The 16,219-nt window shown below is 34.7% G+C and overlaps 1 protein-coding gene across 3 annotated transcripts in view; it reads right to left on the bottom strand.

Annotated features, from left to right (window-relative positions):
* UBE2V2 (ubiquitin conjugating enzyme E2 V2) overlaps window positions 1-16,219 on the bottom strand; it is a 54,465-nt gene that overhangs the window by 6,023 nt on the left and 32,223 nt on the right. For 2 of the 3 annotated variants that reach the window (XM_074278039.1, XM_074278048.1), the window contains exons 2-3: window positions 8,918-9,066; window positions 2,356-2,481 (exon numbers count right to left, since the gene is read on the bottom strand). In XM_074278039.1, the coding sequence (XP_074134140.1) occupies window positions 2,356-2,481; window positions 8,918-9,066 (275 nt within the window). Of the gene's footprint in view, window positions 1-2,355; window positions 2,482-5,643; window positions 5,834-8,917; window positions 9,067-16,219 lie in introns of those variants that run through there. The other variant, XM_074278028.1, reaches the window with a different exon arrangement.

Here is a 16,219-nt window from a genome sequence, read left to right as displayed (position 1 = left end):
AAGGAATAACATTAAATGGTTCTTTAACCTGAGAGAATTTATAAAAGAACTCAAAAAAGAATTTAACAATCAAATGAGACACACTGAGAAAAAACTTAAAAAAAAAAAATTCAATAAAAATAAGATTATGAAAACAAGTTACAACTAAAAAAGAAACAGAGAGGAAGCGAGGTGGAGCAGTGGATAGAGCACCAGCCCTGAAGTCAGGAGGACCTGAGTTCAAATCTGGCCTCAGACACTTAACACTTCCCACCTATGTGACCCTGGGCAAGTCACTTAACCCCAATTGTCTTGGGGGAGGGGGAAGGGGATAGAATCATAAACACAAAAGTAACTGAAAATTAGAACTGGGTAAGGGGAAGCTAGTGAAACTATAAGAGGCCAAGAAATAACAAAATAGAACACAAAGAATGAAAAAGAACAGAATGGAAACATCTTCTAAGAAAAACAACAGATCTAGGGGCAGCTAGGTGGCACAGTGAATAGAGCAGTAGCCCTGAAGTCATGAGAACCTGAGTTCAAATCTGGCCTCTGACACTTAACACTCCCTAGCTGTGCGACCCTGGGCAAATCATTTAACCCCAACTGCCAAAGGGAAGGAAGGGAAGGAAGGGAAAGGAGGGAGGGAGGGAAGAAGGGAGGGAGGGAGGGAGGGAGGGAGGAAGGGAGAGAGGGAGGAGGGAGGGAGGGAGGGAGGGAGGAAGGGAAAGAAAAAGAAAAACAACAGATCTGAAGAAAAGATCAAGAAGGGAAAAATACCAAGAATAATTGGACTACTTGAAAGCTGTGACTAAAAAAAGGTTAAGAACCTTAACACAATAATGCAAGAAGTAATCCAAGAAAACTGTCCTGGAGTGATAAAACATAAGGGGGAAAGTAGATGAAGAAAATTTTGCAAGAAACACGAAAAAAAAAAAAAATTCAAATATGCTGGAACTATAATTAGATGTATTGCTATAATTAGTTGAACAGGACTTATCAACAGCCACAATGAAAGACCATAGATCCTGGGAATCATATATATCAACAATCAAAAGAACTAGATCTGCAGCCAAAATATAATATCCAGCAAAATTATCCATAATACTGAATGGAAAAAAAAAATGAACATTTAATAAACTTGAAGATTTTTAGGACTTTCTATATACCAAACCTGAACTCAAAAGAAAATTTAACATGTAAGAGTCAATATCCAAGATTAATTTCAAGGAATTTAATATGGACAAACTGTTTTTTTACATGGAAATGTTTACCATATGTTTAAGACTGACATCAGTAATTGGGTATCTTAAAAATAAAGACTTATTCAAATGAGGTGCTGAGGAAGAATATATACAAAGTGCATTAGAGAGAGGAGGAGGGCTCATAGTTCTGAAAAACCTACTCACCAGGAAGCAACACTACATATACAATACCATAAAGGTATAATATCCTCCAAAATATATAAATAAGGGGGGGGGGGGGGAGAGATAGGCAGAGAGGGAAGCAAAAGGTAAGGGAAAAAGACAAGGGAGGGATCCACGGCAAGGAGAGAGAGAAGAGGGGAGTTAATAGCAAGATAAATTAAGAAGAATTAAAGTAGAAGGATTAGCAGGGATAGGAAAGAAGAAATAATATACACAAACACTACAACAAGGATCAGGAGTTGAATTTATTAGAAAAAATAAAAGTATGGCTAATAATTATTGATCACAAAGTCAAACTTAAAAAGATTCAAGAGAAAAATCTATATTATGTCAATCATACTAATATTGTTTTAGATGTATATTTGCAAATGGCTAAATGTGTGTATCTGAGTATATATAGATATGTATGTGTGTCACCTAAATATTGGTATATATAGCTATATGCATATGTGTAGGTCTGTGGGTAGGTGAGAGGATGAAAATGTGTATGTGTGAGCGTGCACATGTGTGCATCTATTAAATGCTTCTGTGTTTAACTATAGCATGCTTAGGGGAGGGTGGGAAGGATGATAGGGGAAAAAAAGAATAAAGTTTAAAAAGTGTGCAACAAAGAATAAAAGAACCACCTACAAGGAATCAAAAAAAGGGTGGACACTCATGAATATAATTTCTTCTACTACTATTATATATACTTTCTTGAACTGGAAGTTTATTGTTATATATTTTGAATCCTCCCTGAAGTTCTTCTGGGCATATGCCAATGTTCTGTTCTGTTTTGCTTTCTTTCTCTTTATTTTTCTTTCTTTTTTTTTTTTTTTAAAATAAATTAAAAAAATTTTTTTGAAATATTAATCAAGAAATTTTGTACTGTAAGTTTAAGGGTATCTTTCCTCCAAAACATTATTAAAACCTTCTATAATGGAGTTTGGCAGAGATGATTTCAACTTACCATTCCATTGGAATTATTTATCCCATTCATATTAATTTTTGTTACAAATCTAATTGTTGGAGGTGCTTCTGGGTATTTAGATCCACATTCTACTTTCAGACTGTATATTCTGTTTTCATAGTTTGTCTGGAAGGCAAAAAAGATCAATGGCTTATTAAGAACTGATATTTTAAATGACAAAACAAAATAATTCAAAAGATACCAAAATAAATGCACTGAAATATATCTTATCTAATTATGCTGTTTTATGGCTCATTGTTTTAAAGAAGTATTAAAGAGGGATACATTTCTCTTTGGGTTATTAAACCTCGATAGTTAAAATTATCAATATAATATTAAAATATATATATATAATATTAAGTAAATAAGAGAATAATTGTCTTATAAATTACAGTCAAAAATGAAAGAAATTCTAGAAGCAATTCTTCCTCTTCCAAAAAAAAAAAAAAATTTAGTATCAATACTCTTAAAGCAAGGTTTAATGAAACTAAAGATAAAATTTAGCAAATTTAACAAAAATTAGGCTTGTTTGGTCTCACATAAAATATTAAAAGTAACTTCTATTATCAAAAACTTCATACATAAAGAACTAAATGAAGATATTAATCATGGCATAGTGTAAAAATCACTGACCTTGAAATCAGAAGTTCAGGTACTGACTTGGATTGAGTGACCTCACCCTGGGCAAGTCACAGCCTTCTTCTTTTGTCAAAATGGGGATAAAAGCTGGACTATAACCCTCACAGATTATATAACACGTAGGATAAACATTTCGTAAAATTTAAAGTATTATGTAAATGTGAGCTATTTTTATTAAATACCAATGAGGGTTATTACATACAGATACAACCTGCATATTAAGAATCCAGGGAAAGTGAACTGTTGGGGGGTGGGAGAAGAGCCACATAAAATTACCCAATGGGGATCCCTACATGCTATGGCATTAATTCCCAATTTTATGGGAGTAATTATATTATCAGCATCCATTCCAGAAGGGTATACATAAACATTTCCCAATTATGTACTATAGAAATCTAGTTATTTCTCATGACCAGAAGCAAAGGTGCTGTGAAAAATACCAATTAGCAATATCTTTCTTATGATGTACCAAATTATGTATTAAAAGAGGCTTTCATTTTTTTACCTTCAAAGTTCCCCTAGTAATCCCTTTAATTCCATGTTATATCTTTATATCTATTATGGCGCAAATTAATATTTATATTTTATATTTCTATATATTTGTAATTTTTTTAATTCCAATTTATTTGGGAACCCATAAGCTATAGAAACTTAGAAGTTTCACATACTAGATTTTTAGTCACAGTTGTTCAAACACATAAGTCAACAACTTTTCAAAATTACTTCATGTTTCTTTTCATGTTTATACTGATATATGCATTCAGTTTGTTTTACTAAATTACCCATTTGTGCTGAGAGACATAAATGCAAGATTTATCATTACCTAATATTTCTTTAAAAATTGATCTTGCTGGTATACCATTTTTCTAAATTATTTATGACGACTATCCAGTTCAAAGACTTTTTTATGTTGTATTCCTCCTTGCAACTAAATCTGGGTCAATTAACTACCTACCTGCAGATAAATCATTAGAAGTATGTGGAGAATAGGGAATATGTTTTATACGGAAAAGGTACAGATATAGGTAGGCACAGAATTTGATAAATATGTTACAATACACTGAAAAAATCAAAGAAGTATGATAAGAAGAATTAAAATTATTGCTAAAGTCATTGTGAAACAGAGACAGTTAACAGACAGAGGAATAAACAAGATGAGAAATGGCTATCAAATAGAAAAGTAGATAAGAGTGGAGTGTCTTAAACAATTAGATAGAATGGAGTGCATCACAAGTTTAACATCCCTTTTTCACAAAAGCAGTCTACAACTTAAGAATGTTCTTTTTAGGAACACCTATCCCACTATCCTAGTTATTATTTTCTTTTCCTTCCCCCTACTTTCCCTGTCATCAACAGAGATACTTCTGTTAGTCTATCTTTTACTCCCCACATAACCCTAAGTGGAGAAAATTACCTTAACTACCTTTCTCCTTCTACTCTTCTTCCATTAAACTTGGCCACAACATTTTCACTGTCCTCTAACTAGAGTCAAGTTTTCCCCAAGGAACCTTACCAAACTTACCACTCAATTTTTCCTTCTCACTATCCCAACTCAAGTATATTATTTTTACCTATAATATTTGCTTCCCTCCACTTCAGGTCATGGATGCTATCGTCCTACCACACTTTGCTTCCACATGACTCTAGAACCAGAACTCTGCTATCCCCTCCCTTAATCTTTATTTTCCCTTCAGAGAAAATCCTGTTCTATTTTCCTTCTGTCCTTCCCTCTCAGGTGTAGACAACCACAGGAACACTCAGCTATCCCCCAATCATGGGAGTCAATCCTAGCACTTTGAAGCAATGAGGATTTCTTTTACCATCATGAAGAAAATGATAAGACTCCATATTTCCAATGCCAAGGTTACAGGAGAAGATATAGTTTGGAATCTTGAATACACTAAATATACCAATCTGAACATTATTTTAAATGATGTCAGGATTCTTGAGTACTGTTAATATAATTTAATTAGGGATTAAACAAGCTGGCACAAAAACACACACACAAAAAATGTAGAAGCAGAAGAATGAGTCAAAGTCAAAAGCATAAAGAATGTCTGAAGAACAAGAGCTCCAAAAATTACACAAAAACTCCTTGGAGGAAAAAAAGAAGAATGGAACAATAATATAAACTAAATCAAGAATTAAGGAGAAGAGAATCATTTATGTATGCCTATTTAACAAAATACCAGACTGGAAGTAGAAAAGGATGGTTGACTTATAAAGTATGAGCATACCACTTTACTTATCTAACAAAAAGAATCAAAAATTAGGTTTCACATATACACTCACTTACTGGTTTTCCCCTCGATTATGCATTTTAAAAATCCAACATATTTACAGCTCACATCCATATAATGCTTTAAAGTTTTGTAAAAAATTTAGGTATGCCTTTAAAAAGAAAAAGTGGTAATGAAGTAACAGATTTATTTTGGAACACCAGTGACATAATAGTAGATATCTGAGAATCAATCTATAATACCCCACAAACGTCTGAAGATAAATAGAGTGGGGATAAAGGCATAGTGGCATATCTTGCCATTTTCAAAATGTGATTTCTTCAATGTAATTCCCTCTCCCAAACTAGATCACAACCCACGCACACCTTTGTAGATAGTCTCATGAGTTGTGACCAAAAAGATTCATCACCTGGTGGCCAGCCTTTTGGTGATGAGCCTCTCCGCACAGAGTGAGGCTGATCCTCAAGCGACAGTCCGTCGCTGGGCCCATACTAGTAGCCTTTCCAGTTTGGCAGAACCTGTTAGAACTTGCACTCCATTGGCATCTTTGGTTAATTTGATACATGATTTGACCATAATTCAAACACTGCAGCTTTCCCTGATGCCTAAAAGAACCAAGAGCAAAATAAATGGATTTTATCCTAAGAGCAGGAGAGTGAAAAAATGACATAAGGGGGGGGTGGGGAGAGAGTAGGCAATAAATCCAGAATATGAGGACTTGGATAAAAATCCCAGCTCTGCTACTTACTAGTTTAGCAAATGGGCCCAGTTTCCTCAATTGTTCGATGAGAGGTTGGACTAGATAATTTCTAAGGCTTCTTCCAATTCTAACTCCTCTTTCTAAGTAATTTATACAAATGTTGGTTGATTTGAACTCACAGAAAAATGAAAGAGTATTAGAACCAATGAATTTAGCAAAATGAAACAAATTATTTTAAAATGTTATTTCTAGTGGACTTAACTATGAAAATAATTTACATTTAAACAGCACTGACTAGGGAATTAATTTCATAATAACTAAATTATAAAGTAAAGCAAGTATCTTAAATCATTATAACAAATTAAAAAAAAATTCAATATGCACTAAACACATACTGTAAAAAATTGATGAGGAAACATGAAAAATTCTTCTTGCTAACACTTATATGTAATTTCTTTCCTAACACCTGAAATTTTTTTAGAAAACTGATAACTTTTAAATATGCATCAGCATAGAAAAATAAAAACGGACATACAACAAAATATTCCTTCCAAGAAATTAGCATTGTTACTTACCCTATCTTAGCTTCCTTGTGAATATTGTGTTAACAGACAAAATAGCAAAAATATATCTGAATATACTATATTGCAATTCATTTCTCAAAAAGACCTGTAATCTCACTGATGCAGTACTCCAACATGGATTGCAAGCTAACCATTTCCTTTTATCCTTAGTGACTTTTATTCTATTCTTCAATTCTCAACAGGAGCTCCACCCAAATTGCTGCAGATTATTTGTCTAGCTCTCTGGATATAGCACGAGTAAATCCTCAATGGAATGCAGGATCTGTTCAACAATTATTCCTTTGTTCTTTACCGATCACAGATTTTTCTGATGGTGTTCTTTACAAAACTTCTCTTATACAATTGATTTTACTATATTATACTCTCCGTATGTGCACATACATGCCTCTTTACTGCCCTTTGAATGACTCTCAATTTAAACTCTTTAGAAGCTGTGTTAAAAAGATGACTTTTTCAGAAGGTAATTGAGGATCATTTTAGATGTGTAATTTGCAAAAATAATCTAGGCCATTATCACATCTTTATTTAATTTTAAGCCCAGCTTAATTTAAGCTTGCCTGAGATATATGTACTGACAGACAAACTCTATGAATCCAACTATATATCACAACCTAGCAATCTTCATTCACTTTATTTTTTGCAGTTAAGTCAAACTCTTATAATTAATCATGGGCCCTACTTAAAAGGGCCTGCAATGTTCTGGGGCTTAATAAAATTTCCAACAAAGATATTATAGGACCCTCACCAACTACAGGAAATCCTTCTTCCCTTTGAATCTCCCATAGTAGCAAAAATATTTAGTAAGCAAATATTTCTGTTTTATGCTTTGCTTAATATAATTTAAGGCATAGCAAAAATACTTGCTGAAAGGAAAATACTTTTAATCTAATGGGATGCCTTAAAATTTTGCCTCTTAAGTGGTAGGGAAATGGCAGGACAAATTGTGATATAAGTATACGATGGAATGTTATTGCATTATAAGTGATGAATGATGATTTCAGAGAATCCTTTATAATGGAAACTGATGCAGAATGAAATCAGCAGAACAATTTATCCAAAGAGAGCAACATTTTAAAAGAAAAACATCTTCAAAATACAAGAACTCTGATCAGTAACAACCATGTATCCAGAGGACCCATGATGAAGAATGTTCCCTTTCAGAAGTGATGAACACAAGGGACAGGAAGTTGCATACGTTTTTTAATATGACCACTGAACATTGTGTTTAACCATTCTTATAGCTATCTCTCTCAAATTAATTCTATTAAAGTCAAACATGAGCTTAAATGAATGAATGAATGAATGAATGGATAAATAAATGAATAGATAGATGAATAGATAAATAGATAAACAGATAAATAAATAAATAAATAAAGTGAATGAGTGAATGAATAAATAAATGCTTGCTAGCTAATTGACAACAACCAAAGGAAATGACAAGCTGTCCTACTGTGACTCTTCAAGAATTTCTAGGATAGCAGGCATACACATAAATAGTTATAGTCTGTCTTGAATATATGGGTTTTTAAATAATAAAATCTGGTTTTTTCCAAACCTTTGTTCTCCTACACAGAGTCCCTAGGCCAGATACTCTTTTTTAGTAAAATTTATACTTTTTCACTGGGAACTATAATTTTAAGTATTCAGATATGATGGTTCTACTACCACTGATTAGTGTATATATAGAGAAAGAGAGAGAATTATATTATTAGCCTGATAATATAGGAGCCACTGTGTAAAAAAATAAAATTACTTTTAGTAGGCCTTATGATTTTATCAATGTAGAAAATTCCCCAGTGAAGAATTTCTTCTACCAAGACAGAAATTTCTTCTGTGTGAGTTAAAACCTCATAGAAACTACTTGGGGCAATTGACTTTTTCAGGGTCACACAGCTAGTATACCAAAAGAGGAAATTGAACTTAAATCTTCCAGAATTCAAAGCCAGCTTCCCTATCTACTATACCATGCTCCTTTCAATACCAAAATAATACCAAATGAAGGAAAAGTCTGAATTGGTATCAATTTATCAAACCAAAGAGAATTTTAACATAGGTTTCAAAAAAAAAAAAAAATGACTAACCCTCAGTGAGGGAATTCCTTGAAATGAGGAATATGCTGCTTCAATCCAGGAAAAAATCCTACAAATTAAAATAAAAGCCAATAACTTTGAGAGAGACAAAAGGATATATACCTTTACTATGCAATATGATTGAAACAATGATAAAAAATTCTAAAGGACCTTTTTTATTGCAAATGAATTTGTAAATCTATATTAAACATAAGTACACAGGAAACATTTTAAAATTATGGTTAATAGTGATTTCTTATGCTAACATTTTTTCAATGAGTCATTTATTAGTTAAGATCAGTATTAACAGAAAAAACTTGGGAGACTGACCCTTGGTGGCCCAATAATCATGCCTGTCCACCTTGTAAGTGTCATATCTTCATCATCTTCCAGTCCCCAGCTAACTGTCCCATCGCCTACTCCTTTTTGGCCTTCTTCAAGTTCTTCTAACAAGCGAAAATTACGTGGAACTTTAACTCCTACACAAAGGAAATGGAAACGTAAAAAGCTCATAATTATTGAATATTCAACAAACATTCCAATTCAACTTTTGGTAAGTGAAACAATCTTCATACTTTTTTTTAGTAATAAATATTTAAATTCTTCTCCAAGGAAAAATTCTTACAACTGTTCATAAGGGCTAAAGAATGAATCATGTTGAATATTAGTACATTTACATACTTTTTAGCTTTCTTAGTTATATACAGTACTTTTTCCCACATTTGAAAACACCATAAAGCAGATTATCATAAATTGGGCTGTATTTTCCCACAAGGAGAATTATCACAATCAGGGATGGATTTATAATCTAGTATTCTATATCAAACAAATCTTAAGAATGACCAATAAAATATCCAAAGAAGAAATTTCTACAATTTAAAATAGTATAATTATGTTCCAAGTACTAGAAAATGTATACATTGGGATGTACTGAATCATTTTGCTGTCATGTCTAATTCTTCACGACGCCATATGCCATCTGGGGTTTTCTTAACAAAGATCATTGGAATGGTGTGCCATTACCTTTTCAGCTCATTATACAGATGAGGAAACTTAAGTAGACAAGGTTAAGTAACATGCCCAGACTTAACCAGCTAAGTGTCAGGCCAGATTTGAATTCAAGAAGAGGAGTCTTCATGACTCCAGGGGCAGAGTGCATAGATGCTTTTAGCTGTCCCATACATTGGAATACCCCTTCCTCCATAATTAATATATTATATAGGCACAAAGAACAGTGCAACTTTAGGTAATTATAAATTTTATCAAAAGTTAGCATGCTGACTATAAAAAAATTGCTTAAGTCTTTTTATTTTACTTTTATAACAACTTTATGAACAAAAGTAGATATACTTTACAGAAACAAAGGTACAGAGGGGTTGAATTATTACAAGGAAATCGAATTCATCTTTTCCTTTTTAGTTCCAGAAAGCAGATTTTGAATCAATAGAAATTATAAGGCAAACTGCAGCTCAATCAGTTTTATAACTGTCAAAAGTTGAACTACCTTTTATGATAGATGGTCACTGGAAGCATTTTGATAAAGTACAAATGAAGGTTGGATGTTGTACAGGGTAATGCTCTAAAAGATGAACAGCTGGACAATATCCATTTGACTGTATAAGTTTATGATAAATGGCATAAGAAAATGTAACAGGAGGGGAAAGAATTAGTAAAGTGTTAAATGAGTGGACTTACAGGGCCAACTTGCCCTACAATAAACTCTCAACTATCCAGTAGATTCAGAATGGAGGATTTTTTTTTTTTTTTTTTTTTTTGTTACACTGATACATTGTTGGTGGAACTGTGAATGGATCCAACAATTCTGGAGAACAATTTGAAACTATGCTCAAAAAGTTATCAAACTGTGATCCAGCAGTGTTTCTACTAGGCTTATATCCCAGAGATGTTACAGAAGGGACATGGGCAAGTTTGTGGCAGCCCTATTTGTAGTGGCAAGGAACTGGAAAATAAGTGGATGTCCATCAATTGGAGAATGGCTGAATTATGGTATATGAATGTTATGGAATATTATTATTCTGTAAGAAATTACCAACAGGATGATTTCAGAGAGGCCTGGAGATTCTTACATGAATTGATGCTAAGTGAAATAAGTAGAACCAGGAGATCATTATACATGGCAACAAGAAGATTATATACGATGATCAATTCTGATGGATATGGCTCTCTTCAACAATGAGATGATTCAAAGCAGTTCCAATTGTTCAGTAAAGAGGAGAACCAGGAAATTAATGTGGACCCTTTTCAGGTTTTTTCTTTCTTTCTAAACAATAAACAATAGATGTAAAAGGCTTTTAAAAAAAAAAAAACTATAGCTTTCCCCTGAATGGAACCAGGTTAAGATTTCTCAAAAACTCAATGAAATGGAGGTCAGACCCTATGCCTAAACTGCAAGATAGCATGTAATCCCCATTCTCTCAGAGGATCATAGGGCAGTAAAGGTCATATTCTAGGTCTAAAGGAAGTAGACAACATTACTGACCATTGGTCAGTGATTACTTCCTTTTCAACCTATTCATTGAACTCAAGTCTTTTGCTATTTAACCAAATTCACTATTCAGGCACAATGTGCCTAAAGGAGAGGGGAGCTGAAGGGCTCTGGATCTGCTCAGCTGAGCTGGTGTGTTTGGATCTCTCCTTGCAAGGACCAAATAAATGCTTCCTCTTTCTACCTGAATATGCCTCTGAGTAATCAATTTGGGTAAGGGAGACAGCACCCGTCCTACACAGTTTACAGGGGCTCTCCCAGGATCTGTGACTTCTCAGGGAGTTGCCTGGGGTTCTGATTCAAGGCAGGTGCCAGATTGGGTTTTCTCTCACCCGTCCTTGACATCAGACCCTCAGCCTTCCTCTGTGAAGTATGGGCCTCAAGAGAGGCATCCAAATTCAAGCAGCACAAGTCTCTGAAGAAAAAGCAGCAGCCCTAGGACAAGTGGCCAATCAGGTAACTTATGTGCTTATAATCCAGAGGGAAGGGGAAGGAGCAGTCCAGCTCTCCCTCCCAGGGCACTGCCTGTGTCCTTGGGCTGTCCTTAGGTGGAAGGGGAAGCCAGAAAGAAATCTGATAAATGGCATAGAGGCAGGGGTGCTCTGGATGACTCCTGGATGGAGGAGACCCCTCCAGAGTTGAGCATCCAACTGAGAGGTCAGCTCTGTGTATTACAGCATCTCAAGCCATGAGATTGGAACTGCTCTCCCCAGGAGAGAAGGAACGAACAGTCTAAACCAAATCTTTGGAGAAAAAGAAACCTAAAATATCACCAGAGGGTACACTTGATGAGATACTTCTTTCTTGCGTGGGGAAAGAAGGGGTCCTCTTTCATGTAATTTTTGTCTATCTGTGTCTTTGTGCAGAATATCTGTCATGTATGTTCTGTGAGCTAGATTTCATTAAAAAAAAAAAAAAGCCTTTTTTCTGTAGACCAGCTCTAGGCAAGCTGGGGGCTGCAGAAAAAGTTAGCTAATTTTTGAAAGCAATAACTGAGGCATTAGGAAATTGGTCATTTCAAGATTGCAAAAGTGCTTAGCATGAAACAAATGCTATATATGAGTGTTAACTTCTTTATTGGATTTAATTGCTTCATATTTGGTAACTTTATATGGGTTTTTAGATGTGACCATCGTAGAATACCAACGTTGAGATAAATGGATTGTGTATGTGTGTGTGTAAAGCAATTTGGAAACAAATTCAACTAAATTAAGGCCTTTGTGAGGAGGATAATACATAAAGAGAATCTCTTTTTCTTTCCCCTTCCCTCATTCCCTGACTACAGCAGGGATACATGGACAAAGGGGTGAGAGGGAAAGAAAGAAACTATGCTCAATCAGTTCAGTGAAATTTGTTATCTGAGATATGACAGTAAGAGAAGTTTTATATAAATTGTAATCCTTTTGTAATGACTTTGGGGGGTAGGGGGGAACAGAAAAGAATTGAAAAGTCAAAAAGTAGAAAAGCTGTTTTTAAAATAAACAGTCTAGTCCAAAAGCCTTTTCTGAGGCACGGGAGGGGGGGGGGGAGCTTCTTAAAACTATTTTGTAAGGTTATTATCCTTGAGAAATAACTTGCTTGAATTACATAGAAGGAATGAGTTTACTAATAATCTACAAATCTACAAGTCTGTTAAATAAGTAGGAATAAATTATAATGATTGGATTCAATCAGTAATGTTGCCCTGAAGTCTACCTCCTTAGATACCAAGATGAATTATAAATTTTATGATGACTCTCTTACAATTATAGAAGTCATATAATTACATCAATCTCTTACAATTATATGAGATGCTCACTATTAAATGGTATGTGCTAGAATTTTAAGTTTGTTTACTTTTAACTAAAAGATCTTAGAAATTTGTGTGCAAATATTGAAACATTACTACTGGAAATTTAAAGCTATATTTGATTTGATTTTAAATTTTAAAAAAACCAAACAGGTTATTAAAACAAAATGTGGTGGCTTATCATAAGGGGATCACATGTATGTATCCCCTAATTAGATGAAGTATGTTGTTTTCTAAAATGTACATTGAATAATTTGTAAAAATTATGATCTATGTTTTAAATTTGTCAGCTCTGTTGGACATATGTATAAGTTTTATGAAATTTGGCCCAAAGTTATTTGGATATTAGCTATATTGTGAATCTTTAAAAAAAAAAAAAAAAAAAAGGTGATTTTAAAAACAAGGGACAAGAAAGATCAATTGGCAAAAGCAACTGATAGCTTGAATGGAACATCGTTAGAATAGCACAAGGTAAAGTATTGACTTTTAAAATTACTTAATTGGCATGGATGTTAAAATTGGAAACTGAAAATTATATGAGATTCCTATCCATTTTTGTGATAGTCTATGTTATGTTTATTTGGTTACCACTTATAAAGATTGTGAAATTGCTAGTTAAATTATATGGGGTTATTATTGCCTTAATATTAAAACCTAAAAATTGTTAGGCATGTGGTTTAGGTAGATACTAGATGATGATAGGCCCCAAAGTTAAGGTTCGGTTATGTAAGGAATTAGACTTGGCCATAATCTTTGTTAAAAGATAAAAAGGGGCAAACTCCTACTGGAACTTGCCATTTACCAGAGAAAAGGAGATATCCCATGAAGTTGTAGCATGTCCTTAGCTGGCAGCCCAAAAGATTTAGCACCCCAAAAGAATTAGCTATAAAGAGAAGTGGAGTTGGAAAGCATAGTGGAGTTAGGAGAAATATCACATGGAATAGGGGAAGGGGAAAGGGAAAGATCTGTAGGAGCGTACAGAAAGTAAAGATTTAACTCAACATCCACACACTCATCCCACCCTCCTACCCCTACCCCCACCCCCACCCCAACACACACACACACACACACACACACACACACACACACACACACACACATCCCCAATTTGCTGGTTAAATGAAATTACTTTTAACATTAATTGCTTTTATTGTTTAAAGAAACAGCTTACATTTACTTGGTATTAATAATTGAATGTGTTTTAAATTTTCAAATTTATAGCTCCTTTAAGGCAAAGCCTTTGATGCTGTATCAAAAATTCCACGGCTTAGTAATACAAGAAACTTTTAGGAGGTTTATTAGGACTGCAAATGAATGAAATATCTGAAAATGATTATTTCTACCCAGGTCTCCATCTGTCTTCAGCAAATTATTTAATATTTATTTAAGTGCATAATGGTCTCATTTAATGAATATAAATAACAAATATCTATAGATTTCCTAAAGTACCTACAACAAAATTTTAACCTGATATCGCTGCACTAGTCTTGACTGTGCTTTTGCAGGTACATTTGATAAGTTTTGCACAATTGTTTGTCAGATGTCTTGTTTGTTTTTATATAGACCTTGAAGCCCCTGATATGTGAAACTTGCTATTGAGATGAAATCTCTTGAGCCTGTATTAATATTGTTTAAAGTTTCAAATTTGGATAATTGCCTGACTGATCATCAAGCCAGTGATCTACCACCTGAAAAAAATATGCAATAAGTTACTCAGAGGGATGACTGAAAGGTGTATGGCTTATCTGGGCAAGAGCTGGAAGGACAACTTTAGCCTCTGCTTAAAGTGGGATCCTTCTGACTCAGTTTTCCAGTTCCATTTCTTTGCTTCCCACCTGATTATTCTTGAATCTGGCCATGAGGTAGAAAATGCATGATTGTTGTCAGAGCTAAGGATGCCTTATCCTGTCATGTACATACTCTCAGATTGAAGAATCAGTTTTGACTAATTATATAAATTATATAATAATCATGTCCCTGCTTTTTTTTTTCTTGTAGCAAATTTCTATAATCAGAGCAAGTGGTTAGTGGAAGATAAGCACAATAAGTTTGCAACAACTCTCTTGCTTCCTGGGACAAGAGTTTCTTTGTCTGAAGGCCCACTTTTCCCCTAAGTATTTGGGGCCACTTCCCACTTTCCCTTTTCCTCACTGGAGAGGAAGCAGAGAATCATGCCCTGATCAGGCCAGGGTTTTTAGAACCCTGAAACTAAACTCTACCTGGGTCTTAGCCCTACCCAAAGCCTTTTACACGGTACATTGATGAAAGGTGGGGACCAGGTCCTAGGGGTCTCTAAAACCATATCCTAGATCCTTTGTTTAATTCTCAAAGAAACTTGGTTTCTTTAGGGTGACCCTCCTGCCTTAGAGTTGGCTGCCAGAGCCCTTTCTAACTGAGGAAGCTCCTAAGCTCATTCTCCTTGCCCCTACTCCTTTTGAGGAAACAAAAGCAGGAATTTGGGGGAAAACATTCTTTGGTATTTATCCTAAAAAAAGCTGATTGGATAGGATTCTCCCTTCCCCCAAGTCTTCCTCTGAGTGGGGTTCATGTCCCTAGTAGCCTCCATATTAAACTCCACTTTTGTTTATTCTTTTTCTTTTGCTCATATTTGGTCCTTGCATTTTTAATCTACTTGTGAGAGTTGTTTCTTCCAAACTGTAAGCCATGAAATTCCAACTACTTGTTCAACCTGAAATCACCTGAGTCCTGATTCTGACATTCAGCACCAGACACTGCTGATACCACCTGCAAGTTACTTGTCTCCCCTCCTCAGTATGGATCCCCACTGGGAAGGGCCAGCTCCTTGTCCCTTATCAGCCTGAAGCAGCTCCAGAAGATGAGACCTTCATCCCTTTGTCCCAAATGAATCTGGGTCTGGACTACTTGAGATGGGAATGATGAGATAATGGCTCTGAGGCCCCTGGACCTCAACAATTCTGTAATTCTATGGAAAATACTGGCTGCCAGATTCTAATCTATTGGTCTGTAATGACAGGGCTTCCAAAACAGATAGTGGGAATTGGTGGAAGAGGGCTCTGATTCCTGGTCACTGCTATAAGCAGTATGATCCTATCACCCACTTGCTTATGCTCTTAGTCACTAGAATAGTTCAACATTACTTAGTTAAAATGGTTCCTGAAAGTTTCCATGTGCAATTCTAAATGGTTCTAAATGGTAGAGGGCAGGTTACAGTTAAGAATTTAGAGGGGAGGAGCCTAAAGGCCTAGAAAAAAAAAAAAAAAAAGATACCCTAGTGGAAGAAATATATCAAGATTGGTGTGAGAAATCTTCAAACTATGAAAAAGAGGAGGGACTGAATAGGATCAGGTGAAGATTT

Source organism: Sminthopsis crassicaudata, chromosome 1, assembly GCF_048593235.1.
Source record: "Sminthopsis crassicaudata isolate SCR6 chromosome 1, ASM4859323v1, whole genome shotgun sequence".
In the NCBI taxonomy this organism is placed as follows: Eukaryota; Metazoa; Chordata; class Mammalia; order Dasyuromorphia; family Dasyuridae; genus Sminthopsis; species Sminthopsis crassicaudata.
Note: the sequence above shows the minus strand (reverse complement) of the source record. Positions and strands in the feature narration are given on the sequence as shown.